The sequence below is a fragment of the Vidua macroura genome, chromosome 7 (genome assembly GCF_024509145.1).
Source record: "Vidua macroura isolate BioBank_ID:100142 chromosome 7, ASM2450914v1, whole genome shotgun sequence".
NCBI lineage: Eukaryota > Metazoa > Chordata > Aves > Passeriformes > Viduidae > Vidua > Vidua macroura.
The window spans coordinates 7,835,642-7,861,518 of record NC_071577.1 but is presented as its reverse complement, the minus strand read 5'-3'; the positions used below and the strand labels follow the sequence as shown (position 1 = coordinate 7,861,518).

General features: G+C 39.2%; 1 protein-coding gene across 1 annotated transcript in view; it reads left to right on the top strand.

The window, feature by feature from the left end:
* The window catches only part of PCNT (pericentrin), a 71,811-nt gene that overhangs the window by 9,271 nt on the left and 36,663 nt on the right, over positions 1 to 25,877 (top strand). Inside the window, exons 6-26 of the mRNA XM_053982796.1 lie at positions 1,744 to 1,908; positions 2,208 to 4,625; positions 4,711 to 4,803; positions 5,020 to 5,196; positions 6,176 to 6,431; positions 8,233 to 8,291; positions 8,466 to 8,640; positions 9,238 to 9,374; positions 9,919 to 10,030; positions 12,638 to 12,902; positions 13,142 to 13,229; positions 13,773 to 13,989; positions 14,873 to 15,111; positions 16,020 to 16,486; positions 17,679 to 18,255; positions 18,890 to 19,123; positions 20,073 to 20,237; positions 21,865 to 22,011; positions 22,552 to 22,703; positions 23,993 to 24,207; positions 24,668 to 24,894. Coding sequence (XP_053838771.1) covers positions 1,744 to 1,908; positions 2,208 to 4,625; positions 4,711 to 4,803; positions 5,020 to 5,196; positions 6,176 to 6,431; positions 8,233 to 8,291; positions 8,466 to 8,640; positions 9,238 to 9,374; positions 9,919 to 10,030; positions 12,638 to 12,902; positions 13,142 to 13,229; positions 13,773 to 13,989; positions 14,873 to 15,111; positions 16,020 to 16,486; positions 17,679 to 18,255; positions 18,890 to 19,123; positions 20,073 to 20,237; positions 21,865 to 22,011; positions 22,552 to 22,703; positions 23,993 to 24,207; positions 24,668 to 24,894 — 6,585 coding nt within the window. The remainder of the gene's footprint in view (positions 1 to 1,743; positions 1,909 to 2,207; positions 4,626 to 4,710; positions 4,804 to 5,019; positions 5,197 to 6,175; positions 6,432 to 8,232; positions 8,292 to 8,465; positions 8,641 to 9,237; positions 9,375 to 9,918; positions 10,031 to 12,637; positions 12,903 to 13,141; positions 13,230 to 13,772; positions 13,990 to 14,872; positions 15,112 to 16,019; positions 16,487 to 17,678; positions 18,256 to 18,889; positions 19,124 to 20,072; positions 20,238 to 21,864; positions 22,012 to 22,551; positions 22,704 to 23,992; positions 24,208 to 24,667; positions 24,895 to 25,877) is intronic.

The window sequence follows — 25,877 nt, the reverse complement described above, 5'->3', positions numbered from 1 at the left end:
AAGAAATAGTATAGATTAGGAGTTAATGTAACTTACCACCAAACTGATGATGAGGTACAGAGATTGCTTTCACTCAACCCCCGAGAGAGTAACCACAAAGTGGCATCCCAGCTTTGGGGAAGGGCCCCACACATTTCCACAGAACGTGCAGAAGACTTCTGCCTTGTGAAAATTTGGTGTAGCTTTTATAGTTTGTGAAGTTAAGTGTCTGTCAGTCAGAAATTCAAGCTTTTCTTCCTTCAATCTCTCTCCCAAGTCAAGATGTTTATTTTCAGCTGGGAATGCCACCTCCATGGTGCCAGAAATACCTCACTACCAGACAGATGTCTGGCCTGAGATATTTCACCAATTAGCAAATTCTTCTGAGGGGGAAGATGCCCTGAGCTATTGCACCAGCTGACAGGCAGAACAGATAAGCCCTTCTGTGGTGGGGGAATGTCCTGCCACAAGTGGTTTGTGGCCTGTACACAACTGTTGCTCTATAGTTTGGGTTTACATGTGATCATTGGTCCTTTGCCAGAGAAATCTATGAGTTTCTGCTTGGGCAACTGGAACATCTCAGCTGTTAGACAGAAACTTGCTGTGCTGAGGTAATGTGACTTGGCTCAAAGAAAGAAATTTTAAAATAACACATAGGAATCTACTTCAGTGCAACAGGTTGATCATGGATCTAATCCTTGGATAATTAGATATACTGCAGCCTCTCTCTGCTTTAAAATGCATTTTAAAAAGTGCTTTTTTTCTTTCCTGGTGATGCTTAGTGTTCTAGTGGCTATTCTCTCTGAACCTATGTATTTGTTGTTCTTGGAGCCTTGTAGTATATGCCAAAGAGAAATGTTTCTGTGTAGTAACTGTTTCAGGTTTGCAGGATATGGGATTGCATACCTTAAAAGTTTGGATAGGAAGGGAAAGGGGTTTAAAAATTTTAAAAATTAAAACAGACTTTTTAGTCCAGGAATTATCTTAAAGAAGTTGCTTATGCCCTGAAAAATGTCTGCTAAATGAAATTTTGTAAAATAACAAAAAACACTGCTTTCTATCTACAGTTCTGGTTGCAACAGCAAAATGTGGTAATAGTGAAGGCTACTCAACAGGTGTTTGGGATTTGCACCATAAGCCATTGAAAGACAAGGATCAAGCCTCAACTGCATTTCAGGCATATTCTAAATAAGTCTAGTGAGATGATGCACATTGTGGAAAGATGTCAGCTTTGATAACAGATGAAAGCACTAATACTGTCTTCCATATTCTTCCTTGGTTTTAGCAATATACTGAGAAAAATATGTTAAATAAAACATATTTTATATTACCCCGATAGGATAAATGTTTTCCTTTGAAGGGATGGTGGAGAAGAAGAAACCAGCCTTTAGTAATGAGCTGTGAATCTTTGCAGGGAAGACTGGTTTTGTTCATTGTCCTCTTAAATGGCATGTCCAGTCCATTGGAAGTTCTGCTTTGTATTGGAGGAATTCAGTTTATATTTAATATGCTAGATTTATAGGTTCATAATGTTAGAAAATTCACCATAGGGATGAATTATCTAACATTGGCATCTTTTCAGTAAGTAATAGTACCTAAAACATAACAAGTGTTGTCTGCCTTTTCAGGATGATTTTGATTCCTTAAGAATGAAAGATTTAGGGTAAATCTGTAAATACACTTGCTTACAGCGAGTCTTGTGTATCTTGTGTCTTGTTTGGATATAAACTTTCTCCTGACTGTGAGTGCCTTTTATGTGTTCAGGTTACTGAGCTACTGAGGAGTAAAAGTCTCAGGAAAAATGAAGGTTTAGAAGCCCAGCAGCAAATGTCCTTGTTTCAGGATCGTCTCAGAGAGCAAAATGCACACTTGGAGATACTGCGTGAGAAAGCACATGACCTGGAAGTACAGCTGGAGTCTTCTCAAAAGGTAAAAATACACCCTTTTTAAATTAAATTATTTCAACTTTGGTGGTAACTTGAATTTGCTCTAGTGACATATTCTTGAAAAAAAGTCTTTTTATATAGAAATAAATTTATAAGGATTGTGATGACTAACATACAGTAATGAAACAACTTAATGTCTCGTTTCCTTTAAGAGTGTAACTAGTAGTGCCATAAACAGAAACCTTAAACTTAAATGTTGTTATTTCTGAATGCAAATGAAAAACGTGAGGTTTAAGGAAATGAAATCATGGCATATTTTATATGTAATGTTTTATTTTTAAGAATACCAAAGATAAAGAAAATCTGCTTGCCCAAATGGAAGAGGATATGAAAGATTCAATGCAAAAGCTACACAAAAGCATAGATGAAAAAGAACAATTTATTAAAAGTCTTCAACATCTACTGACATCAGAAAGATCTGGCTTGTCTATACTACAGCACACACTTTCTCTCCGGGACTCAGAAATAACAGAATTAAAAAAAGAAATTGCTTTATCCAAAGTGAAAGAACAGCAACATATTGAAGAACTGAAAATCAGTCATGAGAAGGATATTTGCAGACAGTTGGATAACTTGAGGAATGAGCTGAAGGAGTGCCATAGAAGAGAGATTGCAGAAGCCAAGCAGGTCTATGAAGAAGAAATTATTTTAAAATATAAAAATGAACTTGAACAGTTAAAGAAAGAACTCTGTGCTTTGAATTCTGAAGAACACATTCAGAATTTGAATGGCATAATAATTGACTTAAATGTAAGGCTTCAAGAATCTGAAATTAGTAAAGAAAATTTGAGGAAGAAACTTGAAAACCAACGAGAAGACTTTAAGAGGGAAAAATCTGAAATGGAAACTAAATACAAGGATGTAATTGATGGCCTTAAGTATCAACTTTCTTATGCAGAAGAGCAAGTGAAGGAAGCCCAGCGATATAAAAAAGAAAAACAGTCCTTGAATGAAGAGATTCAGAAGCTGAATTCCTACATCCAGGAATTAAATGAAAAGCAACTTTATGAGGCTAAAAAACCTATAGATGTAAGGCAAAAGCATGATGGAGAGATCGACTCCAATAAAAAGTTACTGGAATTGAGGGAAAACCAGATTTTATCAGGGATGTCTCAGTTGCAGGGAGTGGATCTTGAGGAGATGTGGGACAGAGATGAGCCAGTGCATCAGCCAGAACTGGAGTTCCAGTATGACTCCTCAAGGGATCAGTTAGAAGAAACGAAGAATTTAGAGATCACGAAGGATGATGGAAGTGGTGAAGGGGAGAACCTGTCTGAAGAACCCTTGTCAGAGCTGGGGCTTTTCAGTGGTGATGAAGGTATATTGGCTAAATACCTCGTTTCCACAGAAACTCCAGAAGACTCCTGTGGCTCCAGCTCTTCGGAGGGCCATGCCATTGAAGAGGGCAGATGCAGTATGTATGGGTTAGACAACAGTGTGCTCCTAGAACCCAGCAGAGATTTTGTATCTTCTCCATTAAACTCTAGCCTTGAGGAGGGGACGTGTCTTAGTGGCTTGGCTCAAGACATTTTTGAAGGGGCGGAGGTGAGAGCAGAGGCCTTTGTTTCATATGTGTCAGATGGCTCCCTGCAGCAAAACAAAACTGGAGACCATGGTGACATAGAAGATGATGAGATGATGTGTTTGGCAGAGAGACATCTGAAGCCAGCTGAGCTGCTCCATCAGGAGTCAGCCTTGGAAATGCCTTATCAGGACACCCAAGAAGCTGTTGGAAATTGGGAAAAAGCCATGTCTGAGCTCTCTCATATGCATGCAAAACTGGAGGAAGAACATGAAGCACAGATCCGTTGTGAAAAAGAACTTCTTCAGAAAGTGGAGGAGAAAGAACTTGAAAATAAACACATGCTTCTAGAAAAGCAGCAGGGTGAGGATGGAGGCCAGCCATCTCTAACACAAGTGTCAAACCCCTCTACCTGGCTAGAAATGGTGAAAGACCTCCAGGAGGAAAGAGACATGTTGATGATGCAGTTGCAAACTCAGGAGCAGAAAGCAGCTTCTGATTCTGTGACAAGCGAAGTGCAGGCTCTTTTTGGCGGTCAGCTGGCAGCTTTGCAAAGTCAAAGGGATGGGATGCAAAGCCAGCTTAATGCTCAGAAGGCTAAAAACCAGAGAATAGAAGAGCTGTTGAATCAGAAAACCATATCTGAAGAGACATTGCTAAAAGAACTGGAGTTGCTCAAAGCTGAAATCAATAATAAAGAACACAATTTAGCACTTTTATTGAAGGAAAAAACAGCCTTAAGAGAGAGACTATCCAATGTGGAGGAGGATCTATTGAAAGCAGAAAAAGCACTAACAGAGAATGCTAGCATCATTGAGGACCTTGAGAAAAATATCCATGAGCTTAATGCTGAAATGAAAAACATCAAAGAAATACAGGAGTGTGAAAGACTGAGCTATGAAGACAGGTTAAACCTCAGCAACCAAGAAATTAATAAACTTACTGCTGAAATAAAGGAAAAGACTACTGAATACTGTGAGGAAAAAGGCCGGTTGACTGAAGAAATTGGCCAGTTGAAAAAGGCTCATTTGGAGCTTGAGGCTCGCTTGCAGGAGTCCTGTCAGGCTGCCCAGGAGGCTCAGTCCAAGATGGAGAAGCATTACAGAGAGGAAATGGATAAGATGGAGACTCAGCACCTTGCTGAATTAACTGAAGTGAGTTTGGCACACGAGAGAGAGGTAGGAAACCCTGATAACTGCAGGAGTCGTGGGATTTCAGAATGCTTAAGGTAGCCATTGCAAACGTTTGTATGCCTGTTTTCAGATTAAAGAGTTAAGTGCTGAAATAAAAGACAAAGTGGAAGAACAACAGAAGTTGGAAGAAAAAAGAAAGGAAGAGATTGCTATAATAAAAAAGGTACATGCTGTGATTGGGTTTATTTTGGAGAAATAATTTTGCATTGTCCTGTGAGCAGTGTAAACATTTTAGAGATGCAAAATTCTATTTATTGGTTGTTTTTTTTTCCGTGAAGTTTTTGATTTGGGGTCAGGAAGAGTGGAAAATTCTTGTTCCATAATTAGGGCTAAACAAGCATATTTTTAAGAAAGCTTTTCATCAGAGTATTCTCTGCAGGTTCATGAACGGGAGCACGATCGGGAAATCTCTGAGCTGGCTGCTAAACACTCAGAGGAAATGGAGAAGCTCCGTGCTGAGCTAAAGGAGGAACAGACGCACCTTTTGGATGAACTCCGGCAGCAAATGGCAGCCACACACAGAGCAGAGCATGAGCAAGCTCAGCTCCAATCCCAGGTAAAAACAGGGAATCTCACAGTGATTCATATAGCTCTTAGCTGACTTGATGATCTCCAGCATGCACAGAAATCAAGGAGCCTTCTCCTTAATTTTTGGGGATAATACACATGCTCTTTCACACGGTGCTGCAGCCAAAGGAAAAGGAGTGTTCTCTTGGTGGGTGGTAGTAGATATATTTTAGAGGAGTTCTCCAGAATCCTCACTTTATATTTTATTTATTTTATATATATTTTAATATATATTTTAACATTAATTATATTTTAACATTCATTCTGAAGAAAACTGGATGTTTAAATTGATGGTATAAGAGAGAAAATACAGCTCTGTAATTTTTTGTCGTGGCAAGTTTAACAAGTAAATTTTATGAAGTATATAAACCCCTCCCACTTCTTAATTATCCCACTATTAATAATTAGGAATGCTTTCTTGCTAAGCTGAAGTGTGAAGACATGACTTTTACTTTTATATATTTCCCGGGTTTTTGAACACTTCCACTAAATGCGAGTGGAAATGGAAAGAATATATCTAGTGTTAGGTCTAATTATAACCTGTTGGTACACTGGTTAGTTTACTTAAGAATTGAGAAGTGGTGAATTTTATTTCTACTTCTCCAATATCACTTAGAACTTTACTTTGTTAACAAATTATAACCAACAGCAAACATAAGGAATTCTTTCAATAGACAGTGATGAGCTGTGGTGAGCTTGTGTTCTGCTTTGATGTGAGGAAGTGGACAGATACAGGATATTTTGTAGGAAATTAAGAGTCAGGTAAGGAAAGCCTTTTACATTGCACTGAAAACATTCAAATCTCATTATAGCAGCTTACTTTAAGGGTTCTTGCCACAAAGAAACACTCTGCAAGTACAGAAAGGCAAAACTTAGATGTGTTTAACAGTCAAAACTGAAACTAGTCATGAAAAAGTGAGCACATTTCATTAGAGGGGAGGGAGAAACCCTTTTTTACTCCACTGCAGACACTGCACAGCCTTGAACTGGAAGCTTTACGCCTGACCTTAAACAATATGCACACCTCTCAGCTGGAGCTTACACAGTCCAACTTGAGGAAAGAGAAGGAGACTGCCCTCATGGAGCTGCGGGAGATGCTCAATGACAAACGTGCTCAGGAGGTAGCCATTCTGCAAAGCCGCCACCAGCTGGAGTGGGAGAGGATCAAAGAACAGTGTCTGAAGGAAAAAGAAGACCTTAAGTCCAAGTACCAGCAAGAGCTAGGTATTAAAACTGGGGAATAACCATTTTCTTCCTGCACAGATTCCTGTCTTGGTGTAGAGCTGGCCTGTGAATGACAGCTGGTGTTACCTCTAATATGGTTGCACAGGACTGCCATGTGCAAGAGTGCATGCTTTATATATGAAAATGAAGCTCTGCAGACCTAAGTTTAATTGTTATTCATTTGTAAATTAGTGCTAAACTCAATTACTTTCTTTCAGGAGGCTTTAGACCAAGTTCTCATAAAGAACTTGATCAGTCCAAAGAGTAGAGCTCTTATCCCTTATGTTTTGTCAGGGTTTTTCTTGCCCTAAATCAGCACTCTGTCTTTCTGAGAAGATAACTGAATGTTTCCTGTCTTACCCTCTCAGTGTTAGGAAGGAGTTGAAAGGCTCAGTGAGAACCTGTAGCTGGGTGTCCTTTGAGCTGCACTTCCTATAAGACTGTATTTTGGCATAAGCAAGAAGGCAGCTGCACCTCATAGTACTGAAGGCCTGCTGATGATGCTCTCAGCATTGTTTGGGAAATTTCCCTCTTCCCAGGTCAGACCATTTTTGACCTGTATGGCAGAGCTTGAGGAATTTCTGGAGAAAGGTGAATCTGGCAGCAGATCACTGAAGAAGTTTAGAGAATCACAGGCTGGTTGAGGTGGAAGGACTCTCTGGAGATCATCAAACCCCCTACTAGAGCAGGTTCACCCAGGGCAATTTGCACAGGATTGTGTCCAGGCATGTTTTGAATATCTGCAGAGAAAAAGGCTCCGCAGCCTCTCTGGGCAGCCTGTCACAGGGCTCTGTCACCCTCACAGTAAAGAAGCTTTTCCTTGTAGTCAGATGGATCCATGAGGAACACTGCTAGTTGCAGGCCTCCAGCTAGACTGCTCATCACATCCCCCTGGGCTCTGAAATAAGGTTTAGAAACCATTTCTTTAGTTGTCCTTCCCAAAGAGAAAGAGAACATTCACTTAAGGGTGTCTCTTTTTGACCTAAAAGTAGGAAGCCATTTGTTGCCACCAGTAGTGTAGTGAACTGATAGCACGGTGGGATCTGGGAGCAGGAGGAGGTCAAGATGCAGTTCTTAATATTAATGCTGTTAAGGTGTGTTTTTTACAATGTAACTTAATACCAGTTTAATCTCTAAGTTTGCCTTTCCCATGGAAAGACTTGAAATAATGGTTGCATATCATAAACTATTAAATATTATAAATAAGCCTAGGCAACATGACTGATAGGCCTTTACAGGGTTCCTGTAAATTAAAAAAGGGGCCAAACAAGAAGCTGGAATTAATCAAGGGAGGAGCTGGAAAGGAAGAATCTGTTGGTGTCAGTGATAACTGAGCAGATAGTGGCATTTTTCTTACAGTCTTTTTTCCTAGACATTTGTAGAAGAAATTTGAAGTTTCCTACCTGCTGCTACTGGTAGGCTTTGTCTTTCTGGAGGTAATTCTGTGCAGTGAAATGTTGAAATTATATCAATAGTCATTTGAATTTGTATCTTTAGGGTCATTTTTCTTTAGTCTCATATTCTTTGTAGACTTGAGCAGGCTTTACTAATTAAATTGAACTTTACTTTCTGAGTTGTCTTTGCAGCTCTAAGTTCTAGAATGCTCGTTTTCTAAAATGAAAGTGAACTGGTGGTATATAACATAACAGCAGGTGTGGATAGAACCCAGCATCTTACCCTGCTCTATGCCTCCCCATTTAGGTCCTGAGTTTGATGTTGAAAATTGTAAGCTCATCCATATTTCTACTTACAATTTAATACTTTTTGGTGTAAATTTATTAATAAGTATTTTATTTCACAGTTGACCAGAGAAAGAAAATAGAATTGGAAATGGAAGAGACACACATCCAGGCATTAGAGGTACAAATTCTGTTCTTTATACAAGAAAAAAATAAAGCTCCTTTCAGAAAACAAGAGCTAGTACAAGTCCCAGATCTGCTACACATTTATTATAAAGGACAAATAAATGGAGAAAAAAATCATTAATTTACTAAACGTGTTTGCTTTAATATAATGCATGTTTTACTCTCTTAGACCCTCAAAAGAGACTGGGAATTAGAGTCTGATAGACGTTTACAAAACGTGTGTCAGGAGCTGTGTGAAAAACATCAGGCTGAGATGATTGCACTGCAGAAATCTCTGGAAATGGATTTGGAAAAAGTCAGAGCAGAGCTGGGGCTTCTTTCTGTTGAGAATGTACAAGCTAAAAGTAAGTATCATTCTCTGGGAGGCAACTGTTTTATTGAACAGAGACATAGCTAAGTGATTTTACCAGATGTATAAAAGCAAATACAAGCTGTATTTATGTAGCCTCATTTAAAAACTAGGTCGATGACATGAGACTGTCTAGACAACAGGTTGTAAATGAAAAATGGTTTAAAACCTGGATAGCATTGTTGCATTTTGACTTCCACAGAGTATGAGATGTGAGGTTACTATTAAAGGGAGGTGTTGTTTTGCTTCCATCTGAAAACCTGTTTTGACAGTTGCTGAGTTAATCAAAACTGTGGTTAATATTAATAGAAGCTTTTTCTAACAAAAAATTGCATTTGGATTGTGGATAGTTAAGGCTTAATGGAACAAATGGTTGTCTGTTGGCTAACTAGCAGTGTGGAATGCAGAGAACTACAAAGCAGTGCATGGAAGTGTTTGACTTGAAAATACTTTACTGTTCAAGCATTTTTGTGATTCCTTGAAAGCTAGTGCTTAAGCTAGAGACATGCATTTCTATTTGTGTTGCACAAAAGTTGTACAGGTTGTTCATTAACCAGGATGAGGGAGTAAAAGAACTAATTTTTGATTTTAGTGAAATGTATAGAATTGGAGAGGCAACACCAGTTAGCCATCACAAAATTACAAGAACAGCTGCAGGCTGAACATAATCAAATCCTAGAAGAAGTAAAGATGAAAAGCCAAGAAAAAGAACAGGATCTTCAGAAGGAGGTAAATTACATTTCTTTAGTAGTTTAGAGTAGTTGATTTCTCTTTATGTAACAAAGCCTAGACCATATACATATCATTTGGATGACCTGTTTGTATTTAGGGATGTTACTGAAAAAGCAAAATGCATCATGCAGGTAAATACTCTGGGAGTATCCACAGGAGTTCAAAACCTTTGGAATGCCATTTGCTGCCATGTGCCTTTGTGCCATTTGCTGCCATCTCTTCATCCATATTTATGTTCCTAATTTTATGGTTCTCACATTTTGTTTTTATCTGGCTAATGCCTTATGTTTTTGCCAGTGAAGATACTTCTGGCTTGAGGAACAAATTCTTCCCTCTCAGAGGAGTGGGTGTAATAGTTAAGAGGTGCTGCTACTCAGTAGCTCTGATACTGTCAGGAGCTGAGAGTGGTGTTGTCACTGTTTCCATCTAGCTCTGACAGAAGTGTCTCTTGCATGTAAAATAAGCCCCGAGAACAAAATTGTTTAACAAGTTGTGGTGGGGTGGGTTTTTTTTTTTGGTTTTAACATGTTTTTTTTTGTAGCTGGACCAGCTTCAGGTCAAGCATGAGCAACTCAAGGTTCAGTCACAAGAAGAAATCAGGCAGCTTTGGTCTCAGCTTGACTGTACCCGAGCAAATCGACAGGAGCTAAGTGGTATGTTCATAACTGACACATTTTATTTTTTCCTCTTCTTCATACAGAAATATTCATTATTGACACAAAATGCTTTTAGCTGAGTACCAGAAACGTACACGAAGGCCACAGCGTCAGTGGGTTGTAGCCCAATGGTCTGTCTCTAGGTTGAGGCGAGTTAGTGTCAGATGACAGGTTCTGCAGTGTCAAAAAGCATGGTATGACTGTGGGGAAAAGCTTACTCCTCTGCTTTTCCTTTCCCTTCCCATTCCATTCCTGCACACTATAAAATATTCAGTGAAAACAAAAGGTTTTTCATTGAAATGTCAAATTAAGTATCATGTAATTAAAAACTTGAGAAAATGCTGGTCAGTGCAATAACATACTCCTGTTTGTATTTGTTTCAAGACCCAGGTGTATTAAATAAAACAGCCAGTTTTGCAGTATAGTGGTTGGAGATGGCATACACTTCTGAAATAAAATACATCTCTTTGATATGTGTGCACAGACATGTATAACACATTGAAGAACAACTGTGGAAAAAGAAAACCTAGAGACCATGACTCTGTCAGTGTTCTTGTGTTGAGGCTCTAACATGAGGTTCTTGAGTTCTGCTGGGATAGGTAGAAGGCACATGTAACATACTTCAAATGCTATTTCAGATATTCTGAATAATATAACTTTAGGTAGCTTTTGAATTGTGTTAGGGTTTTGTTTGGTTGGTCATACACTAAATGAGTAATTTTTTCTATTAGGCAGACTTTACCATGACTATTTCATTTTGTTTTGATATTACAGAATTATAGTACATAGCACTTTATAGTATTTGCTGGAATTCTTCTCTGTAGCCCTAATCTTTAACATTTCACATGTCTTTCTATGTTCCTAATCATTCACAATCCCATTCTTTGGAGCCCTTTCTGTTTCTTCATCTTTCCTGAAGGTGGTGAGACCAGAATGCAGGCCCATGGTCCAGGTGAGGATCTCTTTTGGTGTGTGAGATCTTAAAGGTGTTTTGTTTTACTCTGCTGTTCTTCATTTGAGTGCTGATTTGACCATGCATTTGGGTTGATTTGGTAGAATTCAAATCATAGCAACTGCATGTTGGGATTGCTGTGCTGGTGTAAGAATGACATGCCAGTTCAAAACAATGAAACACTTTTTTGGGTTAATTTTGTGCTAGTAGACTTTGCTACAAAGTTAGGCAAAACCTACCCATGTCAGATTGGACTTGCCTTGCCTATCACATTGGTGGTGTTACTTGTCCCTTCTTGCCACTTGATTCCTCTGATCCCCATGCCTGGCAGCTTCTCCCTTTGGAAGCAGGCTTGAACCATGGACTTACTTTACAGAATCATGGAATCATGGAGTGGTTTGGGTTGGAAGGGACCCTAAAGCTCATCTCCTTCCAACCCCTGCCATGGGCAGGGACACCTTCCACTATCCAAGCCCCATCCAACCTGGCCTTGAACACTTATTTCTTCTCTTACTCTTTCTGTTTGCATTTTCATTGTGAGCATTTTTTCATGTCACAAGTGCATTTTCTGGTTTGCTACACAGAACCACATTGTGACAATCAGTTGTGTTGCTCCTGGATGGCATCCTCTGTTTCCATCATCATTTCCTAAATTTCTCTTGTGTAACATAAGCAATTGCTTTTCTCCAGGCAAGTTTCTTTTTAAGGAACTTCTCAGAGTGCCTTCTTGAAATTTATTTCCCTTTTCAGTTGATTCTTTGGGGATTTAACTAACTTGAATTATTTGGAAACTTGAGCTATTGGGAAAGCTTATCTGTCTTGAGATTTTTTTTCCCTTTTTACCTACCTTTTAACTTACCTAAATGTTAGTGCTGCTTTAATACAGAAGGTGGGGAAGAAAACTCTCAGAGGGCTAATGAAAAGGCTGCAGTGCTGGCCATTCTCACTCTCTGGAAGGAGGGCAGCTTGGTGAGCCAGCCTTGGTAGCTGCTTTTTACTGCATTCCTGTTTTATTGGTTGATTCTTTTAATTCAGTCAGTTCAGCCTCTGAGCACTTGATGGGTAGCAAACCATCATTAAAGTAATTCAGAATTGATTTTATTTTCCTTCCTGTGATTTTTGTTGTTTTTTGCACAGTTTATTCTCAATTTGATTTTGTTTGGATAGTTTTGCCTGGAGCAAATTAAATGTTCTTGAATAATTTATTGCTTCTGGGTGCTACAACAGCAAGGAGGTGTGAAGATCAAGCAATAGTGCAGGACTCTGCTTGTTACCAGCCTAGTCCTGGACTAGGCAAGAAAATGAGGAGAGCTAACTGTGCTGGTGATTTTGATTCTTAGCATGAGGGCCATTTCTCTGAATGCAGTGTAACTGAGAATGTCTTCTGAGGAAGGAATTTTTGTCTGTCAGAAATTCATTTTTCCTATCTCATTGCTATTTCCAGTAAATGGTTCTTACAAAAGGCAGAGATTGCAGATTGAGGTGACTCCCATTGAGAAGGGAGTGGCTTTGTGGTGTTTTTAGTGGAAATATTAATGGGACAATGCCATTCCTAAACCACTGACACTTGGCAACTAAACCTGATTTTTCACAGAATGACAGTCTAAGGATTTATATTCTTAGTGCTTGTGTTGGTTTTGCCTCTGTTCCAGAGCTAAAAGAGCAGCTCCAGGCTCGAGCATCACGGGTAGAAGAAATAGAATGTTTAAAACAGGAATTTGAACAGCAGCGTCAGCAGAGAAACAGGGAGCACAAAGCTGAATTGGAACAACTGAGACTTTATTTTGAAAACAAGTTGATTGTTGCTGAAGAAAACTACAAAAAAGAATTGGCTTTGTTGCATCAGAGACCACAAGAGCTGACTGACTATTTGCTCCCGGAGCTGGAAATGAGTCAAGATCAAGCAGGGGACATCAGGTGATCTGTTCTTTTTCCTTTCATTTTGTGACAGCATGCTTCCATTTTATTGTTCTTAAGCATAAAAAATGATGTTAGCATCTAAGCCTATTGGCATTGAGCATTAGGTCATGGCCCAGTCCTTAGCAGTTGTTACAGTTGCTCTTTGCCTACTTTCAGCACTACACCATAAGTCATCAAGTAAATTTAACTTGATTCATGACATATCACAGTCTTAAACTTTAAAACCCTTTTCTCAGTTCTTCTGTCACACCTTTTGAAGAGACTGATGAGAAAGAGAGAAGTGTTGCACTTGGTCAGCTAAACCAACAGCTTGAACAACAACAGGTAGGATTTTTGATATGTTACAAGTTCTACTGTTCTTTACATGACCTGTATGAAAATGGGGGTCTGATTCCTAGCTCTTACAAAGAGTAAATTAATTTCAGCTGTTCAGTAGGGCTTAATTATTTTTGACAAGAACTGTAAATTACAACTTCCAATAGCTCTCAGCCTCAGAGGCTGTAGAGAGGAACAGCTGAAACAGTGCTCTGTAATTTTATGTGCTGTTTGGGTTATCCTGGGCTGGGTAAGGAACTTAACCAGTTCTTCTACACCAGTGCAGAATTTGTGGTGTTTCTCTTTTCTATAGCTCTGGTAGTAATTGTGCCTGTCCTTGTTCTCTTCAAGCCAAGATGCTAATTGGCCCCTCTTAAATTTATGTCTCTATTTTCATGCACCTTGCTGTAACTGAAGAGCTCAACATTTTTGCTCAACTTGTTTCAAGTTGACTAAGTGTTTGCAAAAGGAATTTTCCTTTCTCTCATTGGAAGAGTCTTACCATGGTTTCTTAGAAGCTAAAGATCTCTTCCTAACCCTTTATTTCTGTAGGAAGAACTTGCCTGTTTGCAGCTACAACTTGCAGAACAACACAGGCATGAATTGGATTCCTTAAGGTCCTCCCTTGCACTTCAGTATAAAGAGGACCTGATGAAAATGAAGATGGATCTGTCAGACAGATATGTAACAGAAATTGAGGCCTTGAAAAGAAAGCATGGTTTAGAACTTGAGCAGCTCCATGCCCAACTTTCAGAAGAACAGTCTAAAGGTAGGATGACCTGACAGACTGGGAAGGGAAACAGTCAGCTGCTTGTGTGGCTTATATTTTTCTTTAAACAGGCTTATCTGAGGAAGTTTTCAACTTATTAGTTTACCCTAAACTATGGGGAACATTTAACAGATGTTAATCCCTTTCATCAAGCACTTATGGGCATGTTGAGTTGCACTTCTGAAGATATGGTGACCTGAAGTTGATTATTCTGTAGTAAAAACTACTAGAACTGTGGAACAGTTGCTAAAAGGAGTTGATCAGGTTTCCATTTTTGATGCCTAGAAGGTACTGTCATACAAACATTCAGACTAACAATACATAGTTAGCTAATTTAACATACATGGTTATAATTGTATTCCACTGTATGTTGGTTAAAATTATTAGTAGAGCTTTTTTAATTTGCACTTATATTTCTTATCTTCAATTATTTATTTTTAATACTAGAGAGGATATCAAAACTGCTTAAATTAGAATGTTTAGAGATTGGTCCCATCTGACTTTTGGGGAAATGCCTTGTGTAAATATGATGTGCAAAAGAGGAGATAAAACTTCCATAAATCTGCCATTACATTGCCTAGAAAGAAAGTCTGCTCCTCTGGCTGTTGCAGATAAGGAGGGAGGTCCTGCCACAGGTTTTATGGTTATTCTGTGTGTGTTAATAGTGATAAATTCCCAAGATGGTGATAAAATGGAACAGAGTATAAATTCATCCAGTTAAGGGTTTCTCCTTGTCCTGTAGTTAGCATGGTTACTGATAAATTGCACAGCTGACAACATTCAGCTTTATTTCTGTGCATCAATAGGAGCTGTTAAAATAAATTCCAGAATGTCATTTTCTTGTCTGGCTTGGATTTTTCTTTCAGTTTCTTTTTCTTTCCAGAAATCACCAAGCTGTGTCTCCAGAGTGTTCAAAATGTAGCACGTCAGGTTGAGGTGGAGGTGGCTGAGCGAGTGTCTGTGTTGGAGGAAGAGCACAAAGCCAAGCTTGCTCTCTCCAACTCTGAGAAACAGCATATTGCAGAGCTCTCAGAGGAAATAAGGCATTTAAAGGAAGAGCTTATAAAACAAAAAGATTTTTCTGAGCAAAATGAAAAGCATCTGAAAGAAGAAATGGAAAAGGTAATTTGTACTACAAAGCTGTTTTGTGTAGAGTTGGGCAAGTTCCAGCCTGGTGGGAAGGCCAAGGGAGGGAGAGTCAGCACTTGAATTTAAAAGTCCCTGGTTTGGGGATAGCAGCTAAAGCTTTAAATGGACTTGCTTGGATAGACACAAATGTTGGAATACACTTCTGTTTTGGTGTAACTCTTGTACCTCAAAGTCTGAGAGCTGAGACAGTCATACATGGTTCTGTCACTCTTACATGTTAAATCAGCTGTTCCAGCTGAGGATAAACTTGGAATAAATATTAATTCATTGCTCAAATTGTTGCATATTTGAATGCTTATGAGAATTAGATGGGTGAAGCTCTTATTTATCAAGTCCTCCTTTCCACCCTTTTTAAAGAGCCATGGATATGTCTATCCTCTTGCAGGCTTAGAGAGTGATGGAGAAAGCCAGAGACAGTCTTTTTTTGCCTTCTGTCATGGAGCAATCATTTGCTGCTTTGGCTTCTCTTTTTGTGCTACATGCTTTTTATGTGGCATTTAAAAGGAGAAGTTTAAAAAGGATTTTTATTCATGCCTAATAGAAACACCTAAGATGCCCATAGCTGTATAAGTTGATCTCCTGAAAAGATAAGTGACCTCAAGAGAAATCAACATAGAGTACCATATTAATTATATTCATTCTAGAATTCTGCCTCAATTTTTTCTTATCTTTGTAACCCAAACTAAATCTTAATACGCATTGAATTTAATGCATGTCAGTTTATAATTTGTCATTTCAGCCTTACTTTCATTAGGAAGGGTTACTTCACTGCAAGAATTTAATCTTTTCAAGACCTTAAGTGCCTGAGAGTGTTCATTTCATGCATTTCAGTTCGGTTTTGGTAGTTTATTCTTTTTTCTTTTAAATAATTGTCTTCACAGGTAAAACATAAAATTGCTGAGGATCACAAAAAGGAATTAAGAGAAGAAGTCCAGAAAATAGAGAATATGTACAAAGAAAAAGAGAAGAAATGGCAATGTGAAAATGAGGCCCAGAGAATCCTAGCAGAAGAGAAGTTATCACTATTGCACATAGAACTGCAAACCAGAGCAGAATCTGAGAAGCAGAACTTACAAAACCAGTTTGAACTCCGTGAAGCTGAAATGATTCAACTCCAAGATCACCAAGCTGCCAAAATTCTGGAGCTGGAGAAGCTGGTGAAGGAGCAGCAAAACAGCTTGCAGCAGCTGGAGGACAGCCTTGCAGGTGCCCAGGCTGTGCAGAAAGCTCAGCAGCAATATGAAGCTGACCTGGAGGCAGCCAAAGCCCTCATGGCAAAAGAAATGGAAAAGGCCACACTCTGCCTGCAGGAAGAATGTGCACAGAAACTCCTGGAAGCACAAAACAGGTAACTTTCCCTTAGAAGTTTACTCATTGTTAGAGTTGCTTTGTCTTATTTTAGACTTAATGAGTGTTAGTGTAAGGTTGTCACTTGATGGCACTATCTGACTTACACATGTAAGGCTTGCTGTCCCAGGGAACAGCAGTGCTGTCTCTTACGAGCTGCTGTAGATGTTGCTTTGTGTAAAGGCATTTCATCTAGTCTAGCAAATAAAATGCAGTCAAGTTTTGCCTGCTAAGGGTACAAGACATCTGGATATCATATACCATGTTTCAAAGTGAAGTGTGATAGGATATAGAAGTGGAAAAAAATCTCTGAATGTTTTTAAACAAGCTTTTCCTCGTGAACAAAGCTTGTGCTAACCATTGAATGCTGAGGTTGATGGGGCCCCCTTTGGTATTCTTTAGTTCTGATTAGATGCCTGGAACTACTGTTTTTCTTCCCCTTCCTACACCTGTTTTTTGAAGTGAATTAAGGGACGTAAACAACCACTTGTTGGTATTTGCATGCTTTGCTTCAAATTTATCCTTTCTTCCCTCCCCAAAAATATGTTCACAGAACATGACTGGAGAAAGAATGACTGTAAGAAAGCACTGAAAGCAGCAACTTAACTTTTAGATAACTGGTTTTTTTTTTTTTAGTTATTGGTATCTGCATGTAAAAATAGTGTAGTTACTGATTGCAGTAAAGGGCAGTACTTCAGATACTAAATCTTCTGCATCAAGCTTTAAGCAGAACTCAGCTGGGTTTGGAGGAGCCCCCAAGTGTCCCACATACACCTCCACAGTGGTTTTATGCCTGTCTTTACCAGATGTTTTTAGAGATGTTTGTTATGACAGTTCATTTATTTGCAAACATCACATTTGAGATGTAGCAATGTATACACCACGAGATACAGTCATGGCAGTATTTCTCAAATATATTTCTCTGTATTTGTAAGTTAATAGTGGTGCCAGTTTCTCTAGTAATAACCAGATACTTCCAAGTGACATTGCAGAAACCTTTAACTAATGTGGCTATGAAATCATCATTGTGGCTTGCTTTGAATTTAGTTCTGTATTTGAAGCATCAAGTAAAACTTGTGGAGACCAAGTGAGGTCTATTTATTTTCCTTGGATTATTATTTATTAGCTCAATTATTTTTTAAAAAAGTGACTTTTTTGACAATAGTCTCTTAATTTTCTTGGAAATAATACAGGTTTATGGAGGAACACAAAGCAATGACTCAGAAATTCACAACTGAGCAAGAGATTCTTCTCCAAAAGCTGAAAAAGAAACATGTGGATGAGCTGGAACTCCAAAGTCAGCAGTTAGAGGAGAAGCATAAGCAGCAGATTTTGTCTCTGACAGCTGATTTTCAGGCAAAACACCAAGCTGAAATTGAGACACTTAAATCTACACTGGAAAGTAAACAGCAGATTCAGCTTGAAAGATGTGTTGCTGAACTACAAACAAAGCATCAGGCCCAAATCGATGAGCTGGAGGTTAAACACTTATCAAATCTGGATTCCTTGGAGTCTTCCTACCTATCTGAAATTCAAACTATAAGAGATGAACACAGTCAGGCTCTGGAGAAGCTACAGCTGCAGCACAGGGAGCAGCTCCAAGAGCAGGATAAAATCCATCAGGCACAACTGCTTCGGGAGATAGAAATGCTGAAATTGAAGCATGCTGAAGAACTTCAGCTTTCCCGGAATAATTTGAAAATTGAGCTAGCTACTGTTAATATGGAAAAGCTTAAAACCATGGCTCTTGAAGCAGAAGAAGCTCATAAGGTGAGTCAGAAAGAAAACCTAGCATAGGAGGTGAAATTTCATGACACATTGTGTGGGATCACCTTTTCCTTTGTTCTCAGGGGATATTTTCACAACCTCTTTGTGCCAGCACTGACACATTGTGTGTGGCCATATTATGAGCTGAAGCAGGAAACTCTAGCTGAAAATTAAATTCATCTGTTGCTTCCTGCCCCAAATGCTCAGTCTAATGAGTTTTCTGTATCATTTGTGGAAAAGGCACAAATGAGGTACATCTTCTAATGTGTTTAAGATTGGAGGGTCTCCATTTTGTGGCTCAGACCTTCTCTCCCTGGCAGAGCTATTGTGTAATTCTCCAGAAGGTGACTAGACCAAAGTAAATACAATTTTGGATGTTAAGCCACATCTCTAGGAATCTAAAGATCCTTCCAAATAAGTAAGGATTTGCAAAACTTTTAGCTAGATAAGAAAAATAAACCCATTTAACTGTTTTAGAGAGTATGTATATATATGTATGCTCATCCTTCATGAAACAATATTGTTCCTGTTTATTTCAATAGCTTTGATACAGCAGGACATGTGCTTGACATATGGGTTGCAAAGATAATTGTACTTATTTTTTTCCCTCCCCCTTTTTTAATTAATGCTTACACAGGATGATCTGAACACAGCTCTTCGAAATCAGAGGCAGTTGCTGGAAGAAGAAAAACGTCTGGCTCTGGATCTGTTACGTGAGGAAGTGTTGCAGATGGAGGACAAGCACAGGAAAGCACTCCAAGAGCTTCAGGATCTTCATGAGGCAGATATTAGGAAACATAAGGAACAACACTCCAGGGAGTTGGAAGAAGAACTGGGGAAACTAAAAGCACAGCATGAACGTGAGCAAGAGGTCAGAATGCTGCTAATACCTAAACCCAGAACAATCCATGTTTTATCATAAAGTAAATTCAGTTTTATTAAGCTTAGAAATAAGGCTGTACATCTAGATATTTTTGGAATTTTTTTTAATAGTGCTAACAATAAGAGAACACAATCTGACTTCTGCAGATGCAAGCAGCCACTAGTGTTATATATTACACTCATATACTAGGAAAAGTCACAAACAAAATGAGCTTTATCCAGCTATAACCACAGAACACATGAAGTTAGAAATTTCTAACTTCTGCTTTCTCACTTACTAAATTGAAAATTTGATAATGTTCCAAATAACTCTTAAATCACTTTTAGAAGAATAGATTGGCTGGGGAGGAAGTTTCATTAGTTTCCTGGGAGGTTCTAATGGTGATTCAGTCTTCAAGCACATGATCCTAGAAACAGGATTTGTCTATTTTCATGTCTACAGTGACTCTTCATAGAGAGAATAGTAGGAAAAAAAACCCTAGATGACCAGAAATCTCTCAAACCTTTCACTATTGTATCCCAGGATAATTGCTTTAAATAGAGATGCGTAATGCTTGCTCCCATTTGGGCAAGGGAAATCACATCTTAACAAAATATGCTCTCCCTGTATGTCTCTCCTCCTCTTTCCTCTTTATTTTTTTGAATTTCTTTTAGGGAGGTGTCTGTTGGAAAGAGTAAATTGGGAGTACTTTGTTAGTCTGAGCTGATGGTGTCATGAATACAGGAGATACTTGATACCTAATGGCTGGTTGCTTATCTATTTTTATCAACCTGCTTTTTTCTATACTCAGCATGATGATAGCAGCCCTGTATGACCTTGAGGATTGTGGATGTACTCTTCAGAATTTGGTTTAGCTTGATGGGTTTGGTTTGGTTTCATTTCTTCCTTAATTCTAACACTGTGGCTAAAATATTTTATATTCCTTCCTTGTCTGCAGCTGTATGCTTCTGCATCAGCTTCTGAAGTAAAATCTGTGAGAGCAGCTCTTCTGGCTCAATTTGAGGAGGTAAAATTGAAGCAGCAGCTTCAGTTCCAGGAGGAGATTGAGCTGTTGAAGTGTCAGTCAGAGGTGCTGCTGGAACAGCAGATTGCACAGTTGAAGGTAGGCTCTGGTGAAAATGCTCTTCTGAGTAAGCACTGGAAGTGTGTTTTGCTGAAGAAGAGCAATTGGTGTAAGATTTTTGTTCTCCAGCCTCTAAAATGGCACTCTGAGTGAGATCTCTCCCATGCTTCACAATGTTAGAGCTAGAAAAACAGCACTGGAAATAAAGCAGTGTTCTGTGAGCAATTCTCTTTACCACAGGGTTGTCTTAAAGTCCTGAACTGGATATGAAGTGTCCTTCAGCCAAAACCAAAGCAATCAGTGGAACATGCTCTAAGCAGCATTCCTGGTGTACATGTTCAGTTTGTCATTTATGACTTTTTTTTCTTAGTGTCTGCAGATCATCCCACATCTACTGTGCATACTGTGGCTATGTGGCAAAATATTCAGTATTATATAAGCTTTTACCAAGTGTGTGATGGCACTGAACTCTTTGTCTATGAGATACTTTGTTGTTACTCTTGTTATTAATCTCTGCTTTCATTGATTCACCATGATAAACATCATGATAAGCATTTTCAAGATGTTTCCTGCCTCTGGCCCTCTGTGTAGTCCTGATCACTGTTTGACCTCTCTCTGGCTGCTGCAGCTGTCTTTTGAAACAGAGGGCACAAGTGTGTCCTGAAAAGCTGCTGCAGGTATATTTGGCACTGCTGTCCTCAGCTGAACCCCAGGCTTCAGCCCACAGAAGCTGGGACTGGACTGAGGGTTATGCAGAAGCTCAGAAGTGCTCCCTGCTTTTTTCTCTTATGCTGCTTTAATTAGCATTTGCGACATCAGAAACTTCACTTTCTGTTGAAACTTTTCCAGGGCTAATTCTCCTGCTGGTGCAGCTGTCTATGGATTCAGATGGGTTTTTTGCCTCATGTACTTGCTAACCAGTGTTTTGTCCCAGAAGAGACTGGCTGGATCTCTTTGCAGTGTCAGACTGAGCTGTATTGTGGGCTGATACAGGTTTTTACAGCAAGCCTTTCCCTTCCCACTCCCTTGTGTTGATTATGCAGTTCTCTTCATGCCAGACTGTTCCCTTGGTTTCTTCCCTCTGCCTCCCTAGCAGATTTGAGGTATTCAGAATTGTTGTCTGTGCTCTGACTTACTCTCTAAGTGCTTCTGAGAAGAACAAGCAGGCTGCTTCAGAGATTTTGTCCACAAATGCCACGTTCTAGGTCAAGGAAAGTCATCCTACCCCTTTGTGTCAGCCCATTTTTACCTTCCTAACTGCTAGAGCATGGGGCAAAGACTGGCTCAGTCTGCTGCACAGGATCCATATCAGCTCAGGTGACTGCAGGTCTTCTGCTCTGAAGTCTTATTTCTTGCCATGGGGAAAAACTGTTATCTTGACTTCCAATGTAAAAAAAATAGGTGTAATGTATTGGTGTTCATCAGTACTGTGTACAAAGGGACAGTCACTGCCCTGGTTCTGCTGGCCAGTTTCAGCATAATTTTCTTGTTTGGAGGTGTTGATGTGTAAGTTATTACTGCTTGTTATTCTGAGAGGCAAAATGTGTACTTCTAAAGAATACAGAAAAAATACAGGGGATGTTTGAGGTTTTTTTTGGAGGATGGTGGTGGTGTTTGGGCATTTTTTTCTTCTCTCAGTAAATCCAAGTATGTGTGATTTATGCAGGATGAATTTGAAGCTGAAAAAAAGGCATCACTGCATGACAAGGAGCAGATTTTGATTCAGGAGAGGGAGAAGGTGCAGGCTGCTCACCGAAAGGAACAAGAAATGTTATCAGCCCAGCTGCAGGAAAGAGCAGCAATAATTAACCAGGTGTGGAGAAAATGCTTTAAACCTAGATTTTAAATGTGCTTTTGGGGTTGTATTTTAGCACAGGGCTCTCTGCCTCAATGTGTATATAGAGGGACTGCAGGTATAATTCTTGTGGTATGTTAGACTAGGGGGAAACAGAGTGACGCTAAGAATTTCCTGTCTGGGAATGCCCTTACTCTTTCCAGCTCTTCTTGTAGGACTTGATGAGGATTGGGAATGTTGGCATGGGAGCAGAATGCTTTTCTGTCTTTGCAGTATTCTCCCAAATAGATATTTTGACTTATTTCCTAGCATACTTATGAGACAGAGTTTCTAACAAAATGGCAGTAATTTGTCTGGAGGTGGGGGTGGGCAGATACATACAAATATGTATTTTTATTTATATGTAATCATATGTTTTAATCTGGTATAGGTATCATCTGAAAAAATAAATATTAGGGGAGAAGTAATTTTTCTAGGAACTTGTTTTCAGATAGAGTTTATAAAGCAAAGTTTAAGTGAAATTGTTGACTTTGTTGTGTTGTCACTGTATTTCCACAGCTGGAAAAGAAAGTGGCCTCTTTAAAGCATGAAATAGGGGAGACCAACTCTGAACTGGAGACACTCCTTCAGTGGCGGGGCAGGGAAAACCAAGAAGGAGGAAATTTGGTGGCCTTGCTGAGGTCTGATATTGAGCAGTCCAAAGAGGAAAGGTTTGTTACATAATGCTTAGTGCTTGGGGGTTTTTCTATTTGCTTGTGTTCTCACTTCTCTTAAAGAAATCAATAACTAGGCAAAACTAAGCCAGCTCAAAATAGAAGTGTTGGGGATGATATATTGCTTTTATTTGCAAATTATTTTGAGGTTTTTTTAAATTATCAACGTATTCTGACATTAAGAGCAAGTTGGGGTTTTTTCTTGCTCTTTTTCTTTCAGTGTGATGAAGACTTTGGTGTTTTGGGGTTTCTGCTGTCTCTAATCTTGGAAAAGTCTAAAAAAAAATGGAGAGAGGTTCTGTGACCAAGAGGCTTTCAGATGGAGTGGATTGGTTTGACATGTCATGGGGATGTGTGGATTAGAGAAGCTGTCATGTTGAATAAGCTTCTAGAATTCCCTCTCTCATCTTTCAGAAACTGGCTTAGTGTTCATTTTAAAACTAAAATATTTTCATAAGTAGAAACAGAGCTTTTGTTGTCAGGTCTGCCAGAGCACCCTCTAGTTATTTTGATGTCACTGATACTGTAGTAGTAGACTCCTTGCTCCTCCTACTGTAGTAGTGTCTTCCTTGCTGGTGCTTCCACAGGTATGGAAGGCTGAGATGCTTGTGACTGTAGTGTGATCTACCTGTGGAGATGACAAAGGTGTTTTGCTGTGATGCCTCAGGTTTCAGGTTTTGTATTTTTCAGATTCTGTGCTGCTTTAGTGTGTAGTTCTGAGCTTCATATCAGGGGACGGTGAGCTCTCTTCACAGATTAGGGAGACAAAACAATTCCTTCTCTAGCTGGGGATGAAGGACAACTGATCCAAATCTCAGGCCCAAGAGCAGAAACCATGTGGGCTGAAGAGAGAAAAACAAGAAGGATGGGACTTCATCACCTAAAGCTGTAATTGGACAATTAACTCCAATATGCAAATGGATCAGAACTTAAAAAAATGAGAGACCTCATGACTAGTCATCGATTTTGTGACCATTTTGGTTCATCCTGGGTGTAGCCCTGGCTGGGCTCTTGTGCTGCCCAAGGTGGATCCATTGAGGCCTTTTAATAAATCCCTACTTTATTCTTTATCTCTGTCTAGCTTCTGTTCTAGGTCAGCCTTGACAAGGCTGTGCCAGCTCTTTAAAAATGACCTGGTTTTTGTGAGTCATCTGAGTGATCTTCACTGATAACTGCCCTACCATGGCAGATACCCATTTTAGACTGTCAGGTTTAAAGCAGGTTCCAAGTGTCTTTCAAATCAAGTGCGTGCAATTTTTCAAATGTTCAATATGCTTTTGTTCTAGGGAAAAACTGCGTGAATCTTATCAGCACGTTTTGAAATTGCTTATGGAAGTGGTGAAGGCCACAGTAGTTATTGAGGACCTTATCTGTAGCAAGATTGGTCTTTGCCTTGATGACAGTCTGGCTTCTGGAGATTCTAAAGAAGCTCAGAGTATTGTGGAAGAAATGGGATTCATGCAGTATTTCAAAGCCAAAGAAAACAATCACCTAGAAAAAGGTGAGTACAAGCCAGCAAACCTGGATGTAGTTAATTCATATTCTTGAAAACTGCCTTTTCATATCCTTTTGTTTGGATGAAAAAAAGAAAGAGAAAGGAAAAGAGAATGAAAATGCAAACATTTTGCAATGTTTGTCTTTCAAAGTTGATCCACACTTAAGATAGTGTCTATCAGTGTTCTCTCAGTTTATTTATTTTAATAGTGCAACTACTAAAATGGTGTCAGAAAAGCTTGGATAGATTATGGGGTAGGAAAGATGGATTTGGTGAATGCAGAGTTCCAGGTCCTCATGTACAGCAGAAGATTGTCAAACCTTGTGAAAAACCCTCGTGATTTTTCAACATCGAGTCCAAGTTTTCATCTTGTAGTGCATGTCCAGGACCATGTCACTGCCTGATGTCAGTTTTCTGGGTGACCAGTTTTGTGGCTAGCTGTCACTTTTCTGTGTTTTTTCAATAGCTTCCTTGCTTTCAGTAGAGGAGCTGCTTGATGAAACTCTCACAGAGCACAACCAGCTGTCTCCAGGGACTGACGAGGTGTCTGAGTTGAGCCAATACTTATGTGAAAGTGTTTTTGCAAAGCCAGAATTGGCGTGTGAAAGTGAAGAAGCGATACTGAAAATTTGTCATCGTTTGCGCACTGCAGTGGAGAGACTTCTGGAGCTGGTTACAGAGTCAACTAAACAAGTAAAGCTTTTTAATCTGTGCAGAGTCAGCCTGGTCTAGTGGAAGATGTCCCTGCTCATGGCAGGGGTTTGGAACTAGTTGGTCTTTAAAGGTGCCTTTCAAACCAAACCATTCCAGGATTTTGTGTATAACACTGAAAATGTGAAATCGGTTTTAAATCTGTGTATTTAACCTTGTAACAGATCCTTTGGGAAGGCGATTGATTGGTCACCTTAAGTAGATTTAAAATAGGATTTTAAATTCATTTGGTAACCAGGAGTTTTTTTGAGGGGGTTTTATCACACTTCACACTGATGCCTTTTCAACACTGATAAGCAGATTCAGGAAAACTCAGTCCACTGTCAAAATGCTTGGGGAAACAAACATCCTTGTAATTATATGTTGCTTTAATTGTGACAAAAGGAGATGCACTCAGCATCATAAAAGAACTTGAGTATTTCCAGACTGAGTTTTGCAGTGTTTAGACTGCACATATGGGGTAGATGCATAAGCACTGTATACATCTGAGGATTTAATTTAGTGTGATAATAATTAGTTTGTTGGGTAAGGAAGTCCCTAATTGAAGAGAAGATGGGGAGGGGAAAAACACGTCTGAAATGAATCTGCTCATTGGGTACTTTGTGAAACCCAGAGATATGTGCCTGTGTGAAATGCATATTCACCATCTTCAAAAATCCCTCCTAGAATAAGGTGCATAAATTTCCTTTTAGGTACTGGTGATGGTTCCACTAAGACACAGCTAACTTGTGGTTAAAACACTTGCCCAAGCCATGGCAGATCTGGGTTCTAGGTGACCCTCATCAGCTGTGATCCAGCATACTTTGCTTACTGGTGGTGTTCCTTGGAAACCTGATGATATGTCTGTTAGATGTGACTGAATCTCTTGAATTTAAGTGTAAGGATGCTTTGAATTTCAAGTGGCTCAGGAAGTGTCAAGCTAGGCAGTTTAGCCAATTGGCAGGTATTTCTTTTTGTGCACAGTG